The sequence below is a fragment of the Sarcophilus harrisii genome, chromosome 3, assembly GCF_902635505.1.
Source record: "Sarcophilus harrisii chromosome 3, mSarHar1.11, whole genome shotgun sequence".
Lineage (NCBI taxonomy): Eukaryota > Metazoa > Chordata > Mammalia > Dasyuromorphia > Dasyuridae > Sarcophilus > Sarcophilus harrisii.
Window position 1 is genome coordinate 345,932,923 of NC_045428.1, and position 27,086 is coordinate 345,960,008.

The 27,086-nt window shown below is 32.6% G+C and overlaps 1 protein-coding gene across 1 annotated transcript in view; it reads right to left on the reverse strand.

The window, feature by feature from the left end:
* LRP1B (LDL receptor related protein 1B) overlaps positions 1 to 27,086 on the reverse strand; it is a 2,378,573-nt gene that overhangs the window by 145,009 nt on the left and 2,206,478 nt on the right. Inside the window, exon 77 of the mRNA XM_031963676.1 lies at positions 26,176 to 26,417. Within this exon, the coding sequence (XP_031819536.1) occupies positions 26,176 to 26,417 (242 nt within the window). The remainder of the gene's footprint in view (positions 1 to 26,175; positions 26,418 to 27,086) is intronic.

Consider the following 27,086-nt stretch of genomic DNA (forward strand, 5'->3'; position numbering starts at 1 on the left):
AATTATTTTCTCCATTAAAAAAATAAAAGAGCAACTGAAACTTAGAGAAATGAAATGTTTTGCCTATGATCACACATTTAGAAAGCAGCTGAGATAGGGTTCAAATTCCATTACCAATGAATCAAAATCTAGCACTTTGTCCATTCTGCACCATTCTGGTGCAGACTATCTTCCAAAGCTGTTTACTGACTGAAGAAGTTCCTAGGCTCTTCTGGCTTTTTCATTTTGGCGGTTTGTCAAGTTAATTTCTCTTAATTTGTTTTAGCAGGTTCACTTCCAGGCATTTCATACTGTCTAGAGTTATTTTTAAATGGAGTAGCTCTTACTATCTATTCTTGAGAACTGTTTGGTGTGTGTGTGTGTGTGTGTGTGTGTGTGTGTATGTGTATGTGTGTGTGTGTGTGTGTGTGAGAGAGAGAGAGAGAGAGAGATAGGAATGATGATGATCCTTTTATGTTTTGCTACTTTGTTAAAATTAGACTTTTTAGTTGGATCTTTGGGATTTTCTAAGCATATCATCATATCTACAAAAAAAATAATTTTTATTACCTTATTCCCTATATGATTCCTTTTTTCCCCTCTTTGTTATTGTTAGGATTTCCAATACTATATTGAATAATTTTGTTGATCGTGGACATTCTTGTTTCATATCTAATATTACTGGAAAGGCCTCTGAACATCACTATTACAAATAATGCTCACTACCAACTCATATCTCTCAGATTAGCTAAGATGTCAGGAAAAGATAATGATAAATATTGGGGAGGATGTGGGAAAACTGGGACACTAATGCATTGTTGGTAGGGGCTGTGAAATGATCCAACCAGTCTGAAAAGCAATTTGGAACTATGCCCAAAGGGCTATAAAACTGTTTTTGATCCTGCAGTGCCATTACTGGGTCTGTATCCCATGGAAATCATAAAGGAGAGAAAAGGACTGATGTGCAAAAATATTTGTAGCAGCTATTTTTTTTTTGTAGTAACAAAGAATTGGAAATGAATGGCTGAACAAATTGTGGTATATGAAGATTATGGAATATTATTATTCTATAAAAATGATGAACCAGCTGATTTTTAAAAGGCCTGGAAAGATTTACACCAAATGATGCTGAATATAAGAAGCAGAACTAGGAATACATGGTACATGGTACATAACAACAGCAAAATTGTGCAATGATCAACTATGAAAGACTTAGTTCTTCTCAGTGGTTCAGTGATCCAAAGGAATAACAATAGACTTTGGACAGAAAATGCCATCTATATCCAGAAAAAGAAGTAAGGAGACCAAATGTAAATCAATGTTATTCACTTTCTTTTTTTCTTTTTAATTCTCCCAGGATTTTTCCCTTTTGTTCTGATTTTTCTCTCCCAGCATGATTCATAAAACAAAGTATATTAAAAATAAATAAATTTACTAGGAAAAAAAAGAAAAAAAAAACAAATAATGCTTTCTGGGGAGGATTCTGAGAAGATAGTAGAGTTGGTTGATAAATTAAATAGAAAAAAATTCGCACCAGTCATAGACTAGTGAAAAATCACTAAGTGGTGGTGCAGAAGAGGGATTCTTCTGGCACAACCCAAGAAGATCAAAGAAAGTTCCCGGGCCAAGAAGTAGCCCACAGGAAGTACAAACACCTCCAGACTAGTTCAGCACAAATACCAAGTTGGCACCCTTGGAATTAGTTGGGTTTGGCTGGAGCCTTGGCAAGAACCACAAAAACTTTCAATTCCTATACTGTAGGAGGAGTTGGGGTCTAAGTCCAGGAAGACTGAATGAACCTTGACTGATTAGGAATGTCAGGCCCAGCTGTGCCACAGAGATGGGACCATGAGTGAAAAGGAACCAGCACACCTAGTGATTACAGAGATTATAGGGCAGGAACATTGCTGGTTGCAGGCATTTGCAGGATCAGGGAACTCTTGGTTTGGGATTCCAGATCAGAAGGGAGAGTTGAAGTGAAGCTAGACGTCTTATTTTCCCACTCTATGATTAGAGTGCTTACCCTAATACCGCTTATTTAAAAAAAAAAATGAACAAGCAAAGAAAAAAGAATTGACCATAGAAACTTACTCTGGGAACAGGGAAGACTGGGGTTCGTCTTCAGAGAAGGACACTAAAGTAAAAAAATAAAAATACAAATACAAAAAGGTTCTCCCTCAAAAAGTGGCATGAAATGTCTTCCTGCCCAGAGACAACTTATAGAAAAATTAAAAAATCAAATAAGAGACGTTGAGGAAGACTAAAAAGAAAAAAAAAAGAAAGATAAAAAAATCCAAAAATTAAGATTTTGAAAAAAAATAAAGTTAACCACCTAGAGAAGGAGATACATAATCTCAAAGATGAAAACAGTTATTTGTAAATTTTAATTAGGCAAAGGGAAGTCAGTGTAGATATAAGAGATCATAAAAGTAATTTTAAAGAATGAGAAAATAGAACAGAATGTGAAACATCTCATAACCAAAACAACAAATCTGGAGAAAAGATCAAGAATAGAAAATATCAGAATAATTGGATTCCCAGAAAGTTGTGACCAAAAAAAGAACCCTGACACAATAATGCAAGAAATAGTCCAAGAAAATTGTACTGGAATGATAAAACATGAGTTAAAAATAGAAAGAAAAAAGTCTACCAATTACCACCTTAACCAGATCCTTTGTGGAAAACACATAAGAATGTTATTGCCAAATTTTGAAATGTTCAGATCAAAGAGAAATTTTTTGCAAGAAAAAAGAAAAAAAAATTAAATACACTGAAGCTACAATTACAATTATACAGGACTTAAAGGCAGCAGCCATAATATATGACTGCATATAAGACTGCACATAAGACTGCAGATACTGGAATCATATCTACTGGTTATCAAGAGAATTAGGCCTGTGGCCAAAAATATATTGAACAAAATTATCTATATCGACTGAGAAAAAAATGGACATTCAACTAACTTGTAAATTTTCAGGACTTTCTATCAACCAAACCTGAACTTGGGAGGTTTCATGGGGAGTCTAAGTAATAGCAAGGCAAGTTAAGGAGCAGAATTAAATCAAAGAGTTAGCAGGGATAGGGAAGATATGTGTGTGTGTGTGTGTGTGTGTGTGTACATATATGTTTATATACACATGTATCTATACATAAATATATCTTTTTTTAACTATAACTTAAGGTATAGGCGTGGGGGGATGAGAGGGGAAGATAAAAATAAAATAAAATGGTGCACAGCAAAGAACAAAATAACAATTTACAAGGAAGAAAAAAGGACACTCCAATATAATTTATTCTCTTTCTATATAAATATATATGAACTGGTAATTTGTTGTTATATATTTTGAATACTTCCTGATATTTTTCTCTTTTGTTTTATTGTTTTATATTCTTTTTCTGTTTTTCTTATTCTGTTTTTTAAAAATAAAATAAATAATGCTTGCTAATGATTTTAATAATAGTCCACACTAGCAACAAGTATATTATTACATAAGATAGTTCATTTTGTAGTTTTGTTGGTTTTATACTTTTTAAAAATATCCAGCACTATTGAACCTCTTCTTGAAGAAAATATTTGTGAAGTATGAAGATGAGGTTTTTAAGTATTTTCAAACTTATGACTTTTTGTCTTTTGAATATAAATAAAAAGGTAGCTTGGTTGGGTGATCCTGATCTTAACATAAGGTTATGCATAAAGCAGTAGAACATTCATTAGAGGGGTGTGCTGTTACATTATAGAAGTCTCTGGGCAGCATTTACATGGAAGACAGGTCCCTTATCCTTATGGGAATGCTTCCTTAGTGGGACCATTCAGAGGCTCCTGTTTAAGAATGACATTGTAAATTCAGCTCTTCTGCCTCTATAAACATACTTCTCTTCCCATTACAATTTTTGATTCTTTCCATGAGAGTTTTGTCTTCCCTGACATATTCCTTTAAAAGTTATTACAAATCATACTTTAGTTCCTTGCTATGGCTCAATGACTGGGGTGTGGGGTGGGAATTATGCTGTAGTTCCACAACATAAAATTCCAATGCCATTTCATTTTAGAAATTAGTGTGATCCTTTTAAAAGGATGTTAACATCAGTCTCATTATTGGTACTTTTTTCTTCATGTTATAATATTTGCTCATTGTGTTATGATCTCCCTTTAATTTTTTTAAACTCACTTTTCCTTGGATCTTGAAGTGTTTTCCAGCTCGTTTATCTAGTTGTGGAAGAAATTTATTCTGAAGCTCTCTTTTTTGGATATTTGTTCTTTTGATAATAATTTCCTGGTAGTTTGTATTGTTTTCCCTTCCTACTCTTTGCTTTCTTTCTCTACTGCTTTACTGTCAAGGTCAGACATTCTTATCCTCCTAAATTTGAGATTGTGAAGGTGTGATTCACATTTCTGGCCAAGGCAGACAGAATTGACCTTAGCTCAAGTTTCTAAATGCCATTCTTTCATATGTAGATCATCATTACACTCTAGCCTTCTCTGCCTTACTATGCCTTATACTACATTCTCCAACTCATTGCTTTCCATTTATTCATGTAGTTGAAATAAGTGTCAGTCATGTAATGGGAGGATAAACTGAATCATTTGAGGAACCAGGAAGGAAACTTCGAGCTGAGCTCATATTTCATATGAGAATAAATTGGATGACATTACATTAATGATTAGATTTAATACATAGAATGTGTTTTGGATGGGGATGCTAGATAGGAGTCCCTAATATTTTAGTTGTCTAATGTTTTTGAGATTTTTCCTTACTCAGTGTTTGTGCTTTTTTGTTTTATATATTCCTGTTTATTTACATCTGACAGATAATTCATTTTTCTTTAGTTTTTAAGTTGAAAAAGAGTTACAGAAAACAAATATTCTGACATTTTGACATCCTGTTCTTTGTATTAAGCAAGTAGAGTCTTCAGATAGCAGGTATAATTTGTCACTAGTCTTGTACTCAAAGTGTTTCCAATGTTTTTTGAAAACTGCCAGGACTTTTTCTTTTCTCATAAATCTTTTGAGAACATATGCTCACTTGCATAGCATAATGAATTATTAGATTACATATGAAATGTATATTAAAATATACTTTTTAAAAATACTTGCAAACATGTATAGAAACCTACTCTGAACTATACAAATCTAATGTACACCTTAATTTATTTTTTTAATCTTCACAATTTATAACAGGCTATAAAATATTACATAGTAAACACTCTGTTGACTATAACTAGGGAAATATGGAGGGTTTGGGTTAATATTGCATCATCCATGGCTTAGCAGTTTTCAAAGAATTAAGAGAATAAAACATAATTAGTACTAAAACTATATTGAATCTACCAATACTATGTTTGTAAATGCAAACATCTCACTACTTTAGAAGAAGATAAAAGGGCTTAGGGAATGATTTTCTACACTCTAGCTTGTTAGACTAAATGAAGTGTTTCTAATTTCTATACACGAAGGAAGAAATAATCTGTTAAAAGTTGACAGCAAAAAGATCATGAAAGACCAGAGAAGAATCAACGCTAACACCAGCTGTTTAGCTAATAAAGAAAATGATGAGAGAAAGGAAAGGGGATAAAAATCAGTGTCTTCTGAAGAACTGGCAATATATCACAAGATCTAAAAAAGTTTTTTTCTTTTTTTCCCCTTTTTCACTCTTAGAAAGAATGTTCACCTTTAAGCATGTGCTTAATCTCCTTCCTAGACAAAGAAAGCAGGGACCACATTTTATCTATATATCTATATATCCCCCTCTAATGTAATGTTTTAATCACAATAATATTTGTAGGATTTTGTCAAATGAATTATGAATGAATCAGTGGAGTTCAGTAGTTTCCTGTTCTATGTAGAATAAAATATTAATTTCTGTATTTAACTAGTCCAACTTATATTTCCAGCCTCATTAGATTATATTTCCCTTTTTATATCCTGTGAAGGAGCAAAACCAACTTTACCTGTGTTCCTAACACATAGCATTCCATCTCCTATTTCCATAATTTTCCGGTTACATTACTAAAAGCCTCTCTTTACTTTCTCTTCAGTCACTTCTCTTTCTTTACAACACAGCTTAAGCACATCTGCACAAAACCTTTCCTGAATATCCTGACTGTTGGCTGCCTCTCTCGCAAACTAGCTTTTATTTAACTACTTTGCATGAATTCACTTTATACTTATTTATAAGTAGGGCAGATAAATGAACACAATGGATAAAGTATCATCCTTGGAGTCAGGAGGAGCTGATTTCAATATGGTCTCAAACATTTACTAGCTACGTGAACTTATAGACAAGCCACTTTACTCTATTTACCTCGGTTTCTACATACATAAAATGAGTTGGAAAAGGAAAGGCAAATTAGTTTAATATCTTTGTAAAGAAAACCCTAAATAGGATCAGAGAGAGTTGGCCATGATGAAAACTTAAAAGGAGCAGGAGTAGAATTTATTAGGAAAAAAAAAAGTAGGGCTAGTAATAATTTATTTTAGACAAAGTCAAACTTAAAGATTCAAACAAGAGAGAAATCTACATTATATGTCATCAATATTAATATTGTTTTAGATGCATGTTTATATTATGGGTAAATGTACGTGTGTGTGTATGTGTGCCTGAATATATATGGGTATGTCTACATGTAGGTCTATATATATATATATATATATATATATATAAATTATATGTATATTGTCTCCACAATTAGAATAGAATGAGCTCTCCTTGCTGGTAGGTATTATTTCATTCTTTGTTCTTGTATCCTCAGCATCTAGCATAGTGTTTAAAACATAAGAGATAATTAGAAATACTTGTTGATGGATTAATTGAAGGAATGGAGATTCTTAAACCTATAGGAACTAGAAGGTACAAACAAACAAAACTGAAGGTGTTTCCAAGGGAAAATATTGGTTCATGGCTTCATGCAAAAGGACATATATTTATACCTGACATAACCAATTATGATGCATATTGTCTTTATTGGATTGTTTTTGGAAGCTGATAAAGAATCTAGCAAATCCCATTACTCAATTCTCCTCACTCATGTGTGAATAGATAATATAGTTAAGGGATACATCTTTTAAAGTCTATTTAAGCAACCTGGAAACTAAAGATATGAAATTAAATGGTATATGATCCTGCACAGGTAGTAGTGGTTTTTTTTTTTTCCATTGAAGACTGGAATTTTAAAAGATAAAAATATGTCATGAGAGATAAAGCCTATTACAAATACACATATACATACACACACACACACACATATATATATATATATATATATATACACACACATACACATGACATGGGTGGCTAGAATTTAGATATGTTAAGGTTTGCAAAGCTTAAAGTTTGCAAAACAGAATAACATTTACAAATATTTATTTAACCCTCACTACAACTCCAAAGGGATCACAAAGACAAATCTATCTGACAAAAAGTCAGACAGAACTGAAACTAATATGATAAACAATAAATAAAAAGTACATTTTATGAAAACTAGAAAGAATATGTTTGATCAGAAATGTGTTGATTTCATTGAATGATTTTAAACTGAAAAAAAAATAGAGAAAAAGAGGCCCAGACAAAAGTGTCAAACTACAGATAAAACATGTATGACATGAAAGAGAATAAGGTGAAGGACACACTCATAAATAAAACAATGTAAGAAAAGAATAAATTTGAGAATAATCTTAAAACTTAAATATTAATTCACATCAGCATGTACACATAACAAACAAGCCAAGTATTTTAATACTGAAAGATAAATATGACTTAAGTATCACCAAAGCTTGAGATAGAGGAGATTTTATGAATAGAAAACAGAGAAGGATTTAACTTATTCAAAAGAAATAGATCTGAGAGAAGGGATATATCACATAAAATTGTATATCAAGCAGATATTTAATTACCTGCATGGAAAACAAAGAGTGAAAGCCTCTGACTTTATTAATCAGTTGAAACACTTGTCTTTCTTCAATTTTATAAATGATTGCTTAAGTGATAAATTTGATAGCTTTTTCTCAAACTTCACCTTCCGGAAAGGGACCTGTATGTGCAAGAATGTTTGTGGCAGCCCTCTTTGTAGTGGCCAGAAACTGGAAACTGAGTGGATGCCCATAAGTTAGAGAATGGCTGAATAAATTGTGGTATATGAATGTTATGGAATATTATTGTTCTGTAAGAAATGACCAACAGGATGATTTCAGAAAGGCCTGGAGAGACTTACACGAACTGATGCTGAATGAAACGAGCAGGACCAGGAGATCATTATATACTTCAACAACAATACTGTATGATGACCAGTTCTGATGGACCTGGCCATCCTCAGCAATGAGATCCAAATCATTTCCAATGGAGCAGTAATGAACTGAACTGGCTATGCCCAGAGAAAGAACTCTGGGAGATGACTAAAAACCATTACATTGAATTCCCAATCCCTATATTTTTGCCCACTTGCATTTTTGATTTCCTTCACAAGCTAATTGTACAATATTTCAGAGTCTGATTCTTTTTGTATAGCAAAATAACAGTTTGGTCATGTATACTTATTGTGTATCTAATTTATATTTTAATATATTTAACATCTACTGGTCATCCTGCCATCTGGGGGAGGGGGTGGAGGGTAAGAGGTGAAAAATTGGAACAAGAGGTTTGGCAATTGTTAATGCTGTAAAGTTACCCATACATATAACCTGTAAATAAAAGGCTATTAAATAAAAACAAAAACAAACAAACAAACAAAAAAACTTCACCTTCTTTGATTACTCTGTATTCAATGGCATTGTGGTATTGAATAGCTACTGTTGATCTCTTTATTTCCTCCTGTATAGTCTCTCCTCTCTGGATTTTCCTGACATCTATCTCTTTGTTCTCCCGCTATCTGTCTTCTCTTTCATTTTCTTTACTGGAGATCATTAACTCTTTCTTACTTTATGTGTCTGTACCATGTATCTCTTTCCTAGACTTTCTATCTCTATAGTTTCTTGATAATTTTATCAGTTGTGTATGTTAATTATCTCTAAACAGATGACTCCCAGATCTACACATATAGTCTAGTTGCACATCATTAACTGTTTGTTGCATACTGTCATTTGAATATTCGTATAGGCATTTCAAGCAACTTTTAAAGCAGAACTTATTACCTTTTTCCCAAAGCCATTTCTCTTTGCAATTTCTTTATTTTGGTCAAGATCACTATTATTATTCAGGCCATACAAATTTGCAACCTCGATTATATTTCACTCCTCATCTTACTTGCCAAACCTTGTTGGTTGTGGCTACAAAAAGGTCTATCACAACCATAGTCTTCTCTCCTCTCATATGATCCCTACTCTATTACAGTGTTGTCATCATCTCTTGACTGAACTATTGCAATAACCTCTAAATCTGTTTCATTGCCTCAATGGTTCTTCCCATTCCTAGTCATACTCCACATGACAGCTGATCTCACTCTGCTCAACAAACTCCAATGGATCTCTACTATCGCTAAGATAAAATGTAAGTTACCATGTTAGATATTTTAAGCCCTTATTTTCCAGGCTTATCATGCATTTATCCCATAATGCACTCTAATCTAGACAACTTGACTTACTTGTTGTTGTAACATACCTGTGGGTCTGCCTGCCTCAAATCTCTCTCCACTTCAGTCCATTTTATATTCAGCTACTAATATGTTTTCCCTAAACTGCAAGTCTAACTTTATCATTCCCCTTACTCAGAAAACTCTAGTGGCTCCCCATTTCCTCCAGGATTTTAAACAAGAAGCTCTACTTAACATACAAACCCCATTATAATCTCATACCATCCCATCTTCCCAATGTTCTTTTTCCTTCCACATAGTCTCTAATCAATGACAGTGGCCCTCTTGCAGTCCCATTAATAAGATCATCTATCTCTTGGCTCTGGACATTTTCTCTGGCTGTTTTCCATGCCTGGAATGCTCTCTCTCATTAATTTCATCTATTGACTTCTCTTTAATTTTCAAGTAAAATCCCATTTTTACAGATAGCTTTTTCCAATTCTTCTACTCCCTTTCTTCTATCAATTGCTTCCTATTTATGATGCATATAGCTTGCTTTGTTTGTATTTTGCTTCTCTAATAGGTTATAAACTTCATAAGGACAGGTACTTTCTTTTGCTTCTTTTTGTATCCCTAGTGCTTGACAAGGTTCCTGGCATAATAAATGTGTATTTATTGATGGATGCCATTCATCTTCAGTCTCTATGTCTTTGATTTGTCTATCCTCTATGGTTATGATAAACTTTTTCCTCATCTCTGCCTTTAACAATCTGGTTTTCTTCAAAACTCAGATCAAACACTACCACTTCTTGGAGAGCTTTTTTTTTATCCCTCCAAATAGTAAAGTTTTCCATAAATTACTTTCTATTTATTTTGTATATACTTGTATGTTTATCTTCCTTCTTTACATGCAAACTCCTTGAGGACAGGAGTTTAATTGTGCTATTGTATCCCTTAAGCCTAGCATAGTGCTAAGTATATTATAGTTACTTAATAAATGATTGTAGATTGATTAATTGAATGAAGACATAAAAGGCATGCTAATTACACAAAACTGGAGTAGAAATTTAATATATTAGTTGACAACATCATTACTATACAAAAGATCTCAATACCTTCTGATAGTAGGCCTGACAGAATAAGAGATAATGCTTTTTTATTTATGTGCTTTCATTAGGTTAAAAAATAAAATGTATAAGTGCAGTAGAAGTGTAACTTAGTGTAAGTGAATTTTTGAATAAAATTGGAATATTACTTTTAATTTTGGCACATAAATAAATTGTAATGTACATGGCTGAGAATAGACAAGAATAGAAAGATGACTCAAAAAATGTAGCATATGAGACACAATTGAAGGAACAGAATGTTTAGCCTTCATAGCTAGAGATTTATAAATAATACTTTCCTTCAGACATTTGATGGGGTCTAATCTAGAAGAAAAATTATTTCTAGGATCAATGAATGTACAATATCTGAAGGCATATTTTGGCTTACTAAAGGTAAGAATATTCTAACAATTACAGTTATCTGAACATGGCATGAGACTGGCAAGGCAGTCAGTTTTCTAAGAATAGACACATAAAGGGCAGAAGTGGTTTCTTACTGGGATCATTAACTCAACTAGATTACCTTTATGTTATCTTCTACCTCTAATATTTGATCAAACTAATCTTTGGAGATTCAGACAATTCAAACTCATTTTTACAAATTCATCAATAATTGTTTATTATGTGCTTACACTGAGCCAGGCATTGTGCTAAATGCCAGGACAACAGAGAGGCAAAAACTCTCTTTACACTCAAGGAGATCACAGTCCAATGGAAGGAAAACATGAAAAAAGCCATAGACAAACATGATTTTATATAGAGACACACACATGCACATACGTATGTGTATATGTATGTATGTATATGTATTCATCTATATAAGTTTTTTTCCTATTAAAGAGAAAAAAGTATAGGTTTCCTATCAAGAGATAGAATTTGAACTAGAAGTTGGAGGAAGTCAGAGAATAGTCAGGGGGCAGAGATGAAGACAGGGAGAATTCTAATATTGGGTACAGCCAGTAAAAGTGTTCAGAGACCAGAGATGGGATGTCTTGTTCAGAGGTACAGCACAATTATCACTATATATTTTAGATAGACCAAAGCAGCATTAAATGGAGAGGTTTAGTTGATAGAATATTGGGTAAAACAGCTTTTGCTAATTGAGGTTTTCTTTTAGCCCTGAAGGTAAGACACTAGGGACTACCTTTCCTTTTCACAACTCTTTCCTCATGGCTGCTATTTATTTCACTTTCAGACTTGCCACTTCAGAGCCTATTTGAGAGATGAAACCTTAGTAGGTACTATATAATATAGAAATGTTTCCTAGCAGAAGGAGAATGCAGACATTAACATAATAAAATGATAGGTAAGAAAGATCATAATATAATTATAAAGAAGGGTAGTCAAGGTAGAAAATAATCATATCTGTGATTCTGGCCAAATTGCTTCATCTCCCTAGTTTATTCAACTTTAAAAATAGGATTAATAATGTTCCTAAAAATAACAATAGGAATAACATTTGAGATTTATATAGTGTATTAAAGTTTACAAAGCGCTTCACAAATATATCTTTTGATCCTCACAGCATCCTAGGGAGGTGGGTGCTATTATTAACTCTACTTTGAAGATGAGGAAACAGAGCCAGAAAGAAGTTAACTGATTTACCCAGAGTTACAGCAAGTGAGTAGGTTAAAATATGCTTTGTAAGCCATAAAACTCGCTCTGTAAATAAAAACTATTATTGTTGTTCCTTTAGAAATGGAAATGCATACTACCAATTTTATTTCCTTCATTATCATAATCTCTACTGAATTTCCTTCACTTCATTCCTCATAAGATTTGCTCTAATTTTTATAGACCATGGACTATCCAAATAGATTGTAAAAAACTTAATGTCAGACTATAACAACCTTATGAAAGAGATATGTTCTCTAAAGATACATAAAACGATACTGAAGGCTGGTAAAATGTCTTAGACTTTATTAATGTCACAAAAATATGATCAACAAATCAAATATTGACATGTCTCCATCTTTCCATGTATGTTAAATTTTTAATAGAATCAGTGACATGAGCATTGACAAAATTGTTGATGAAGGGATTAGTGAGGACCAGTCATATTCCCAGATATGTAACCTCTCAATCATCACAAAATTGCATGAAATATGGAAAGACTCACAGATGCCACTATAATTCTTTGTTGATAATGAAAAGGTATTTGAATTGGTAGAGCAAAATATCACTCTTTTTTCCGGCAAGGTATGGTTTATGTTATCTACTGAAATAATGTATATTAAAATATATGGCAACAGGGATAACCTTGTTTGATGAGTCTCTCATTAATAGCAGATGGGGCATAAAACTTGAAAACATAGATTTGCCAAATGTTATTGCCTCTATCATGAAGGAGATTCACACAAGATCTAAGTTGAAGAGGGATTTCCTAGTGAGTTCCTCCAAGATGCTCCTGCCTCTAGGATTAATTACACTGTATTTATAGCATCAAGTCTCAGAACAATGTAGAGATTTTTGGTTGAGAGCTGTTGCCTCTTAAAAATATTTACCTAAACATCCATAAAGATATAACCAAGTGAATGAAGAATGCCTGTTGTACTGATTATGACAAGCAGCTAAATCTGAAGCTGGCAAACTATAGCCCGTAGGCCAAATTCAGTGCATTGTTTTTTGGTTTTGGGGTGTGTGTGTGTGTGTGTGTGTGTGTGTGTGTACGTACAGCCTGTGAGCTAAGAATAGTTTTACATTTTTGTGAAAAAATCATTCATAAGTCACAAACCATATTGTATTTGACCTGTGAACCATAGCTTGCCAATCCTTCAATTAAATGAGCAAATTATAGAGTTCATCTATCAGTAAATATATTTTAGGCAAAACAAATTAATGATGAGTTGCATGTAATGATTAAATAGGAAGAGAGCAGGCTGCAGTTCCTTCAGCAAATTATAAAGCTTCATTGAAGACACCAAATTTCTTTCAGGTAAAAGGGCCACTTTTTAACTAGCAGAATTTTATTGGTGTTCTGTACCTGAAACTCATATACAATAAAGGAATTCAAATACATATAACTAAATAAAGCACTGCAGATTACAAGATTCTCTCAGTCCAACTGGTCTTGGCAAATTTCTTTTCTATTTTCTTTTATGTTGGAGCAGTTTAATTGAGAGGGTCAGGGGCTTCTTACACTCAGGATAACCTATTATATATATATATATATATATATATATATATATATATATATATATATATATATATATATATGAAGCATAACTAGAAAGTTACTGTTATTGTGGAGGTAAAAAAAATCTGAGAGTTTTAATTCTCAGCTCAGTAACTGCCATTCAGTTAATGACACTGAAGCAAAAAAAATTCCAAAGCAAATATTATACATTAGAATTCAGTGATCAGAAAAAGGGAAGCAACACTACTGCTGCACTTTGTCCATATCAGACCATAAATGGAATATTGTGTTCTGTTCTGAGCTCCGTGTTTTAGGAATTATATTTGCAAACTGGAGTCCATCAACAGCATGATAATAGGCTGGGGGTTATGCCAAATAAGGATCAACTGAATAGATTGGAAATGTTTAACCTGGACCAAAGAAGACTTGTAGTAGAAATAGAGGAATGACATGAATATTAAGATATTTAAATTGAATATATATGTATACATACACACTCACATATATACATGTATTTCTAAACATATATATGTATGTATATATGTGTATGTATGTATTTAAGTTCATGGATCCTTTGTTAATCACCTCTGAACAGCAGGATTTTATTTTGTTTCATAATCATTATCTAAAGGACTGGGAGTGTTTTAAGGTCTGGAAAAGCTAATTGTTTTTTAGATGAAGTATCTTTTTCAACTCTAAATGTCACAGGTCCAAATGCTATAGAAAAGGAGGACAGAAGAATTGTCAAACTACTTAAACTATTTTTGGTATAATTCTCTGAAACAAAAGCAACATTACATCCATTTTTTTTTTAGAAAAATGTTTTAGTCTGAAAAAGTATTTGCTATTCTAGAGGGCTTAAACCTACATCTAGTTGAATCTATAAGCATTACTAAGAGTCCTGCTGTCAGATTAACCCTGCCAACAGGGTTTGCATTACCCTTCTAAACTAAAATACTCTTCTTGATCTCTCAGAGTTTGGTACAAGACTTTGACACAGCTACCCTGCTGTTTTTATTTGAATTTATAGTATAGGAGTATAGGTGAAACATATCTGTTTACAAAATACCTTTACACATTGTGTTTTTAGATTCAATTTAATAATAAAAAAATAAGTAAACCTTGTATTATGGTGAAATCAGAATTATTTAATCCACATTATAAGATTGTGTAGTTAGGTTCCTGGGTAGAATAGTGAAATCCTATTAAACCATTTTTATTATTTTTTTAATTTTTGTTTGTTTTTATTTTGAAAACAAATATATCAGAAATTAAATATTTTAGTGAATTGTCATTTTCAAAGCTTCCAAAGAGGCCTTGAATTAATTATGAAAATGTCTCTCAAAAGACTTTGAAATTCTTCTTTTTAAAATTTTGTGGTAGTTGCAAATTTTCATTCTTTGAGGGTGCATTTGATTTTCTTAACTATTATTGAAATTAAATCTGGTGAATAATATGGCTGATCATATTAGGTATCATCAATTTGGGTCACAAAGAGTTTCATAGAAGGTGTTCAGTGAGGCAGAACATATAGTGAAAAAGCCAATCACTGGGTTATAGTTTACTCACTTTGCATCATATAGAAACTTTCAAATGTTTCATCATCATTATCTTGATGTATGGCCTGAACTTTGGAAGTGAATTCTAAATAAACAATTGCACTGTTTTTATTTGTTTTTTAATTAACATTGTCTTCACTAGGGGTTTTGACAGAATGATTTTTGTAGGCTTGAGAATGGAGGAGGTCCAAAATACAGACTCAGATGTTGCTCTGTTGCTTCCAGGTCACACTTAAAACATAACTTTTCATCACTGATTTGTATTTTCCTCAAAAATGCTGACTTTATCCAGATTCAAAGGTCAGCTTAAATGCCAAGTATCCACTGTTACAATTCATTCACTCAAAATGCATCGCACAATTGTTTGCAAAAACTTCCTTCTTGTTCAAGTTTGCTTTCAGCATGAACCTGTCGGTTTATATATTTAACTCCTTGGCCACTATTGTTAATCTTTTTAAATTAAAAAAAAAAACACCTTATTTTTAAGCTGTTTGTGAAAGGTTAGCTAATTTCTATACTATTATGAAGATTTTTGCTACCTTCTTTAACTCTTAGGAGTTAATTTGAATAAAACTTCCTCTTGACACTTCATTATTATAAACTTCTTTGAAAATAAGAAGCATTTTCCTTGCATATTTTTCAACTCCACACAAAATTTGATAATAATTCTTTGATCTAAATATGAGTTATTCAAGGTTATCAGCATTCACATAAGTACACACACACACACACAAACTCATCATAACTATTAGCTTAGAAATGATGAATTGGCCATGAAGAAGCAACTGCTAAAAATTGAAACAGGAAAACTATGCTGTTGAACTCCATTGTATTATGCACCAACTAGCTCTGCAATTAAAACACTTCATTCCTCTGCCCTGAACATTTTTTCTTAGCTGTCCTTCTTGCCTGGAATGCTTTTTTCCTTATTTCTACTTACTAACTTGCCTGGATGCCTATAAATCCTAACTAAAATATCATTCTTAAAGGAAGCTTTTCCCAACCCTTGTCAATTCTAGTACCGTTCTTTCTTTTTGTATGTATTTCTCTTTTCCCCCCTTATATAGCTTTTGTGTTCCCTCAGGGCAAAGACTATCTTTTGCTTCTTTTTGTGCTTTCCGTACTTAGAACAGTTCCTTGGCACATGGTAGGCACTTAATAAATGCTGATTGATTGCCTGACTGACCTTCATGTGTTTGAAGCATTGTCAATGTGAAAGAAGGATTAGACTTGTTCTTTCTGGACCTGCAGGGCAGAACTCCAAGCTGAGACTAGAGGATGCAAAGAGGCAAATAGAAACTTGATACAAAGAAAAACTTGCTAACAAAAAGTAGAATCAGCTTTCTTGGGAGGTAGTGAATTCCCTCTCAATGGAGATCCTTAAGAAGGGCTGTTTGACTGCTTGTCAGATAGAATGTAGTAGGGATTCTTTTTTAGGTGATCTTTCTTTTCTATTCAATGGGCCCCCAACTGAGTCTTCTTATATTTTAGACATAGGTCATATATTCAACATGTTCATCTGTTCTAGTACATTTTCATGGTAGAACTTTTCTTTTTAAATATTAGAGCAATTGAGTTAGATTAAAAAAAAAAACCTCTTAGATTATTTTAGCCTAGAAGATAAGTTAAAATGTAGCAATATTTGAAAAAAAATATCAGATTTTATTTTTTGCTCCTTTATATAATCTTACTTATCACAATTTTTGTTTTACATAAGACACTAAATAATACTTAATGATCCCTGAATATCTTTGGAAACATCATCAATAACAGTATTTTGCTAAAATACCTTATTAAAACGAGCCCATTTATAATTGGACATTAGAACTTTGCAATCAGCTTGCTATACATTTTTTTTTTTGGATATGCCAGTCTCTAAGGGTAAATGTCACTAAACAAAAGTATGATTTGTCTGAACAGAATTACCTAGGAAAATAATAGGATTCCTTGCTTAATTTTACGGTTTGGGGATGAAAGGCCCTACCTATTAAAGATGGAGGCTTATTACTTCAAAACTTTGAAGTTTTTGCACATGAAAACTTGAATTTCAATTAAAGACTCAACAAACCTTCAATATTTTAAATTTCAGTAACTCAGGAAAACAATTAACCCACATAAGCTTTTGTTAGTCTAGTAGAAGAATATATGTGAACTTAAAAAAATCTGTTGATGTGTTTTTCTGTAATATTTTAGATAAATTTATATGTACTATAGCCATGGAACAGATTGAATCCTGTATTGTGTGCACCTTGAATAAGGTTTTTAAATGTTCCTTTTTAAAACATCTCAAAATGTTCTACTGGGGGAAAGAGTTACAGCAATTACTTAGTCACAAGAATAGCATAAATGCCAAAGCAAATAGAGACCAGATGACAATAGAACCTTAATAAAAGGAATACAAAAAATGCCAGAGCTGAGGTGTGAAAAAATAGTTCCAAGAGATCAGTAATTTTCTCACAATCAGAGTCATAGCATGGGGAAGGGAGGGATGGGAATTTAAGGTTTATCATTTTAGAAGTGAGGAAAAGTACACTTGAACATCATACTTCAGTTGACTGTCTTATAAGGTAATAAAAAACCAAAGGGAGAAAAAAGTGTCCATACCTACATACTGGCAAACATTTAGCCATTTGAGACCATAACTGCATCACATTCCTAGATAAAAAGTGAGTTACTCACCCAGAAGTTTTTGTTTATCAACAAAAATATTTCCTTAAATTACAAGTCTGTGAACCACTTAGAGGTTGCTGTAAGGATCTTCCTACTGAGTATGGGTTATTATAAAATTCAAGCCAAAGACATCATACTTCCTCCAATACAGTGCATTTTCTACTTCAACTTTCAATCTGTACTAAGAGCACAAATTTGTCAATGCAATAATGGCGTCCTACTCAGGCAAAGACCCCACCAAATTCTTATTTGCATGGCACTAGAAGTGGCAGAGAAAAGATAGTCTATCAACTAATACTCTTCTACAAAAACAAACAAATAAAACAACCCACTGAATCAACTAACCAATTTTTGAATCAAGTGATCTATTAGAATGTATATTCCTTGAAAGCAAAACACATTTTCTACCTTTCTTTGGATCTCCAGAATTTAATACAGTGTCTGGTACATAGTAAATATATTGCATAAATGTTTGTCTGGCTTATGTAGCAATAGAAAGCCAATATACTTTATTCACTATCTCCCTAGTTTTCTTGCATTAAGTGACATGATGTGTTTTCAACTTAACTTTGAGGCAACTAGGATGACAAGGAAGTAATGAAACTCAAGGTTTAGCTATATCATTACAATCATCTGTTTCAAAATCTGAAAGATTGAAGTATGCCTAAAACTTGTTGTGAGTATGCTTAAAACTTTCTTCCTCCCTCCCTCCCTTCCTTCCTTCTTTCGTTCCTTCCTTTCTTTTTTCCTTCCTTCTTTCCTTCCTTCCTCCTTCTCTCCCTTCCTTGCTTCCTTCCTTCCCTTCTTTCTTCCTTCCTTCTTTCCTTTCTCCTTTGCTTCCTTGCTTCCTTCCTTCCTTCCATCCTTTCTTCCTTCCTTTCTTCTTTGGGGGGTGAGGCAATTGGAGTTAATTGGAGTTAACATCTAGTAAATGTCAAGTGTCTGAGTTCATATTTGAACTCAAGTCCTCCTGACTCTATGGCCAGTGCTGTGGTGCTTTACACAAGTGCCTAAACACTCAGTGATCATTAGCGTCAGGTTAATTTCCACTTATTTCAACTACATCTCTTTTGGTGGCATTAGGGTAATTAGGGCATTAGGGCATTAGAGTAATTAGAATGAGACCCCATTATACTTAACTATAAGCCTATCAGAAAACAAAACATAACTCTCTCTCTCTCTCTCTCTCTCTCTCTCTCTCTCTCTCTCTCTTTCTCTCTCTCTCCCCCCCCCTTCACTTTTAATTTGATGGGAGAAGCTGACACTACTACTGCCACTGATCTGGGACATGGACCTTTGCTGGTTCCTATTGAAGGATGTGTTATCTCATTAGCAGTTCCTAGAACAGTGGAAAATATAGCATCCCATTCACCTATTTTATAATAACAGTAATTACCTCGTAGGGCTATTCTAAAAACCAGATGAAATAATATTTGTAAAGTGCTTATTTAGCACAGGGCCTGACATATAGCAGGTGCTAGATTAACTGCTTATTCCCATGTTCTAATAAGGTAGTATTATAATAAATTTAAATTTATTAATAAAATAACAAATTTAGATCTTTAAGGTTTACAAAGCATTTTATATTTTATCCTATTTGAGATGCTGGTCCATAGGCATCATAGGAATCATAATTCTAGAACCAGAAAGGCCTTCTTCTAGTCCAATTATATAATTCTGCAGATGAGCCCTGGCCTCCTTCCCTACTTTTTTTACTCCAATAACACAACTGTCAATAAATATTGGTGTGGTGATCCCCCTTTGAATAGTTCTCAAATGTAGAGAATGTTAGAGGCAAGAACAGAACCCAGACTTTCTGATTCTAGACTTGGGAGTGACTCTTCAGTAAAATTTTGTTTCTGTGGCCATTCAAAGAACTATTATGAAACCTTCTAAACTTGAACTCATGTTTCCCATTCAAAATCTGCCCTTTTACCTACATCTCTGTTTTGTTGATACTTCTTGAAACCCTGCATTAACCTTGTCCCATTGCCCTTAACTTTGACATGTAATCTGGGGCTAAAAACTATCTCTTCTACTTCAAAATCCACTTGCACTTGTCCTCTGATTTCCAACTTCCTCAGCAAAATCTCTAGTTTATCCTCTCATTTATTTGTGCCTAGACTCCAATTAGCTCTTAATGTATCTATCTATATCTAGGCTTCCAACCCATTATTCACACAATTTTTATACAACCTTCCTATCTATCACTCTGATCCTTTCACTGTTTTTTTTTTTTTTTTTTTTTTACTCAGAAAACTTCAATTCTCCCTCTTTCCCCTCACCCAAAACAAAAAGCACTAAAGTGATTACTATGTAAAGTAGAAGTTCCTGTTCTTTGAATTTATGGTCACAAAATATGCTCAAATATTTTCTATTCCTATTCCTCAAACATTTCTATTCCTATTTTCTATTCCTATTCTCCTTCACATACTTGATATTTTAGTCAGATTGCCCTATTGACCATTAGCCATTCTCATCCTACACTTATTGTCTCTATGCTTTTAGCTCCATCTGCCCTCCTTACTTAAAATAGACCCACTTTCTCTAACCCTTTCAAGTTTTTCAGAGCTCAATGTAGGTGTTAATTCTTTCTGGTAGCCTTCCTCAATCCTCTTAGCTTAAAGTGATCTTTTCTTTCTCAAATTTTACACATGATAGACCTTTCTATTTTGTATTAACATATCCCTCTTTCACATATCTTCTCTACTCCCATTAAATTATAAGCTCCCTTAGGGAACTTACTGACACTGTCTTATTTTACCTTGTTACTCTAGTGACTATCACAAAATGTTACATATAAATCTACATTGAGTTGAATTAAATTGAACTACAAGGATTGTGTGATAAAAAAGAAAGTACATTTTCTGTGGAGTCAGAGAACCTAAGGTTAAATCTGGTCTCTGATCTATTAGTTATGTGATCTTGGGGAAGGGATGTAACTTATCTGGGCCTCAATATTCTAAGACAATGTAGTCAATTGATAAGTATTTATTTACTTATTTACCATTTACTTCCAAGTTACTTGATCAATTCTAATCATTCACATTATAATGCAACACCAATCCAGTTGGTCCATAAGTCTTTTCCATAAAAATATTTGTTTTTACTGAAAGTTATACTCACAATGCTTCAGGAAGCTTTCTAATGCCAACTATTTGGAATCTAATTTAAGGGAATCATGATGAAAAGATATTTTGAGTAATAATTACTTCCTTCCTTCCCTTCTTTCTTCCTTCCTTCCCTTCTTTCTTCCTTTCTTCTTTCCTTTCTCCTTTGCTTCTTTGCTTCCTTCCTTGATTCCTTCCTTCCTTCCTTCCGTCCTTTCTTCCTTCCTTTCTTCTTTGGGGGGTGAGGCAATTGGAGTTAATTTGCCCAGGATCACACATCTAGTAAATGTCAAATGTCTGAGTTCATATTTGAACTCAAGTCCTCCTGACTCTATGGCCAGTGCTGTGATGCTTTACACAAGTGCCAAAATAATAATTAGCTGTATAATCCAGGACAATTTATTTATTCTATTTTGGTTTCAGTTTTCTTATCTGGAAAATGATGACAAAAATAGGATCTACCTAAGCAGGGTTGTTGTGAGAATAAAATGAGATAAAATCTGCATAGAATTTTTTAGATCATAAAGTACTATGTAAATGCTATTATTATTAATTATCAATATCTGAATGACAGCAATATGCACTTGACCTTATCTAAGAATTTCAGATTTTGAGACTTTAAAGGAAATTTTTAAAAATGATAACCAGGGCACAGTTGATTAATGTAATTTAAAATTATTATTTGTAGTTATAAAATAACATTATTATAACAACAAAAATTATATTAAAAGGATGATAATAATGAATTACAAACTATGACCACCACATGTATTTATCTTTCACTTTATGGTTTATTTAGTAAAAACTTTATGTGATCTCATTTACTTTTCACAACAATGTTATAAGGTAAGCTAGGGGAAGTATAAATATAATTTGTGAGACATGAGAGACACTGTCATAGCATTGCCCAGCATGCCATGCCTGTATCAAATAAGGTGCTGTGCTCTATGAAGCAAAAAAGAATTGCAGTAGCTCAAAAGAAATGTGAGATGTGCAAATTTAAAGACATCTCAACTCCAAATGTGTCTGTGGAGTATTTGTGCCCGGCTTGTGGTAGAGGCTTCTGAGATCTTATTTGTCTGATCAGCCACAGTCCAGCACAGTGTATCTTGATATCAATACAGTGGTCATTTTGGTCCTCTTCTAGGATAAAGGACAGCAACCAAATACTCTCATGTAACAAAGGAGAAAATTGAAGCACATAGAGCTGAAGTGATTTGTCCAAAACTACAGAGGTAGTAAAAGAGGACTTGGAAGTAGACCTGTATTCTCTAACTCCACATTAAATAATCCTTTTAACATTGCAAAGAAAATGAAATGCAGAGTCATATAGTTGTGTTTGCTTCTCCTTTTAATTCAGAGCACATGCATAAAGATGCCTAATGGAAAGTAAATGATGCTACTATAAACAAAACAAACAAATTATATATGTGTGCATGTATGTGTGTGTGTATATATATATGTATATACATATATATATATATATATATATATATATATATATTTCCAACAGATTGTTCTAAGAGAAAATGTGATCTAGAAATGGGCATAGAGAACTTGACCTGGAATGAACCAGTTATATAAAAGCATGGTAAATTTTCTTAACATCTTTTTTTTTTCTTAACTATATAGAATGAAGTTAAAAATACTACTTCTACCAACCTCATAAATCTGCTTTGGAGAAAGTACTTTCTAAATCCTAAAATACCATATAAATGTGAACTATATATATATATATATATATATATATATATATATATGTATATATATTCACATATACATAAGTATGTATGTTGATCTACTTATATAGATATAAGTCTATATAAGTAGACATGCATATATATGTATGTATGTGTGGATCTATATAAATAGACATGCATTTATGTGTATATACATATATATATATATGTAAAACAGAAGATGGTGAGGATCATTTTTGTTTTTAAAGATCAAATACTTCAGGTAAGTCATTTGTTTGTGTCAGGAATATTTAGCGTTATGATGGTAAAAATCTCATCTGTATTTTCAAAGTGATTTGCATTTTCTGTGCACTGACCTACTTTAGAGCATTTACCATCCTGCTCTTTGCTTTATACTACTTCATACTAGAAATGATAAATTGCCAGCAAGTATCTACAAATGTTGCATAATGTTATCATGTTCTGTTCTGACTGCTAAAATTCAAATTCAGAAATCTCATTATGTTTTACATATAGATTGAATCATGTAGGTCTTTTAAGTTTTTAACTTGTTTAATTTTGTTTAAGCAAAAAAAAATCCATCCATTTTGTATAGCCCAAAGGGGTAGAGATTCATAAGTACTTCTAACTATAAATAACCCTTGGTCTTCATTTGAAATTTAGATTTGTAATCACAATTAGTATTTCTATTTTTTTTTAAATTCCCACAAGTAAAATATTGTTCTCATACATCCAATAAAGTGAACTTCATTAAAATATATTGAAATTAAAATTTGATTTCACATCTTTTTTTCTTTTGAAATATGAAAAGATATGCTCCTTTAGCATTGTAGAATTAAAGATATCATATTTAGTGGCTATGAATATGCTACCTATATATTTTATTAGTAAATTGACAAATATTTTTTTCATCAATTGAAGTACAAAAGTATCCATTACTAGGTTCCACATTGATTCATATGATTCATAGTCATATGATCCCGGGCTTAGGTCAATAAGTCAGACTCAGCCTAGGGAAACATATTAAGTTTGTTTTGTTTAGTTTTTTCTCTTAGGAGTAGGTCCGGAGTTATCATTCAGGTCAATAATACACTAGATGACAATGATAACTATGAGAAACTGTTAGCCTGAATCCATCATATTTTCTAGCTGTCTCTTAAATGCCAGCTGATGGGTTTATCAGGGACCAGAGAAAAAGAAATGACCAAACAAAAATCTAACATCACTACTGGGAAAGCCAATCAAAATTCATACTCTATTTATAGAATATAGGACATTAACATCACCTTTTTAAAATAAAATGATGGAATATAATATTCATCAAAGTCTGAAATGCAAGAAAAAAGGAGTAACATACCTTTGCATTTAACAATAATTGGCCTCTTGCTGTATTTTAATCCTGACTTTAGTTTATTTTTATGAAATATATAATGAAATATGGATAGCTAAAGGAGAGACTAAAAGGTTCAAGGAACCAAGCCACAGATCATAGAAATAACCTAGAAGAAAAGCCATGATCTTTAAGTATATGAATGGCTATTTACAAAGGATACTGATTATAAATTATCAGTATTTTCATGAGGTTGGATTGGAAGGACTGAAGGTTTTTTTTGTTTTCATTTTTGTTCTTACTTCATTATTCATTTGAAGAATAATGAACATTAGGAGATACATTTGAATCCAATTAATTCAAGGATTAAATGTCAATGGAATATGATATTGTTATAAATAACAGAAATGAAACAAATTAGGAGGTCTCTTAGAGGACTTCTGAACTTCATACCCTTAAAAAATGGGCAATCAATTAAATCTAGAAATATCTACTTGCCTGAAAATAATAGAGTAGATGAGAAGTGGAAAATATGATGTTCTGGGGCCCCATTATGGCCACAACATTCTCAAGAAGGCCTAAACCAGATTAAAATGGGCCTGGAGGCAGAAAGACTCATTTTTGTTAGTTTAAATAGAGCCTCAGACATTTCATAATTGTGTGATTCTGGGCAAGTCACTTAACTGTTTGCCTCTGTTCATCATCTATAAAATAGCTGGAGAAAGAAATGAGGAACTACTCCAATATCTCTGCCAAGAAAACCCCAAATGGAATAACAAAGAAATCAGATACAACTGAAAAAGAGATTGAATAACATGTATGATTATAGAACTAGAGCTAGATAGTACATCAGAAGTCTTTTAGTCCCACTTCCTCATTTTCAATTGAGGAAAATAAGCCTTCAGGAGGTTCATAGATTTCCCCAGTCTCACACAGGTAAGAAGCTTCAGAGGTGGGGTTCAAACCCTACCAGGTGCTCTGACTCCAGAGTCAGTGATGTTTGCACCATACCTCATAACTTCCCCACTTAAAATAATACCCTTTTTTCCCACTTAAAAAAATTAAGAGCTTTGATGATTATAGTCTATTAATTCTTGATAATTTAAAGGAAAACACACACACACACACACACACACACATATATATATATATATATATATATATATACATGTATACACACACAAACACATAAACATGTTCAGATTTTTATGAGCATATACCAAGCTCTGTTTATCATTTTGGCAATACTTATTGCAAAATGCATTGGTAACTGCTCACAGACAACATAATGCCTGAAGATAGAAAGACATCAGGGATGCTTTTCTAACACAGAGTATGAATTACATCCTGCTGAGACAGAACTTGACTTTTTGGTAGTATGGGAGTGGGCCAGACCCTATAAAAATAAGTATTAATCTGTCATTTTTTTCTTGGGTTACTCTGTAACATACAATACAGAATCACTTGACATGCCCTGCAACAAGGAAGGATGTAGTGTGTTGATAAATCTAAACAAATGTCATAGTTTCTTTTTCTTGAAAGAAATAACTACAATAATAAACATGCCTATCATATGTCAAGAGAATATAGTCTGATGCTCTAAGAAACACTTCATGGGCCTTTGCTGAATCACAGACATCAAAAGGTAACAGAAACTATTTTGGTTTGAATTTTTCTTGTTGCTTATAAGAAAACATTTTTGGTGACCTTCTAATAGAATGTTTCCTAACCAAAACAAATGCATTAACAAACAAAAACAATAAACTTTGCATTTCATGACATGCTCAAAAATCCTCATTTCATTTCTTAGAATTCAGAAATTAAAATGTGCTAAAAAAAACACAAATACATAAAGCCATGGAAATTGGAATGTTCCTCAGACAGTTCATAGGTGACCAGGGAAATGTTTCTTTTTTAAAAAAAAAATCACTTTGGGAGTCTGTTAATTATTCATTGAATATTCTCTGGGAATCACCTCAATGTGTTATAAACTCTTAGGCGATGATTTGTTGTTGCTCCCCCCCTCCTCCCCTTTTTCTTTTAAATGAGTAGGCAGCTTTAAAGTTTCAAAGCTGTTTACTTACAATCAAACCACTGGTAGTTTGTCTCCTTTCTCTGCCATGGACCCTTTTGTAGAAAATTCCTCCTGGATTAAACTGAGTACTCCAAATAATCATATCCCTTTGATAATACACATCCATCCCTGTTATCCTTGAATTATGTTCAATATGAGAAATTTGTTGATGATCGCCACTGTAGTTGAATGGATATATAAAACCCAGGATATCAGTGTCATTAGAAATGTAGAGAACTTGATCTTCAGAGCCTGGAGATTATTATAATGAAATACAAAAATAAAGTAAATTTCAACTAATGTAAAAGCAAACATTTTATTTTTCAATTATGCGGTATTTTCATGCTTATACAGCATCTTCAATCAAAATCAAGTCATTTTACTCTGATCCTTTAGCCTTTCTGATTTAAGAACTCTTTCAACATAGACATTTCAATTCCTCATTGACAATTTTTTCCACATAGATGCAAATGGAGCCTTTGTGGAAAGTACATTCAACTATTGGACACTATATATGTAGTATATAGGTATATATATATATATATATATATATATATATATATATAGTATATTTAAATATACTTATTTTAATGTTCCTATGTAACACAATTATTGAATCTCAATTTTCATTCAATCATAGCTAAATATTCAATTTTATAATAGTAAGTATTCATGACAGTGGATTAAGACATTTGTGGTTAAGAAATGCAAAGCTCCATTCTCCCCTAACCAAAACTACTTTAGGAATCTGAGTAGGCCACACCCACATAAAAATACTTAGTTCAAAGAGTTCACTTTCTTAAATTAAATTCTATTGTCAGAACTCTTGATCAATTGATATTTCTGCATACTAAAAGTCAAGCATAATTTATCAGCATAAGGATGACTGAGGTATTACATCATCTTGGATTACTTTATAAG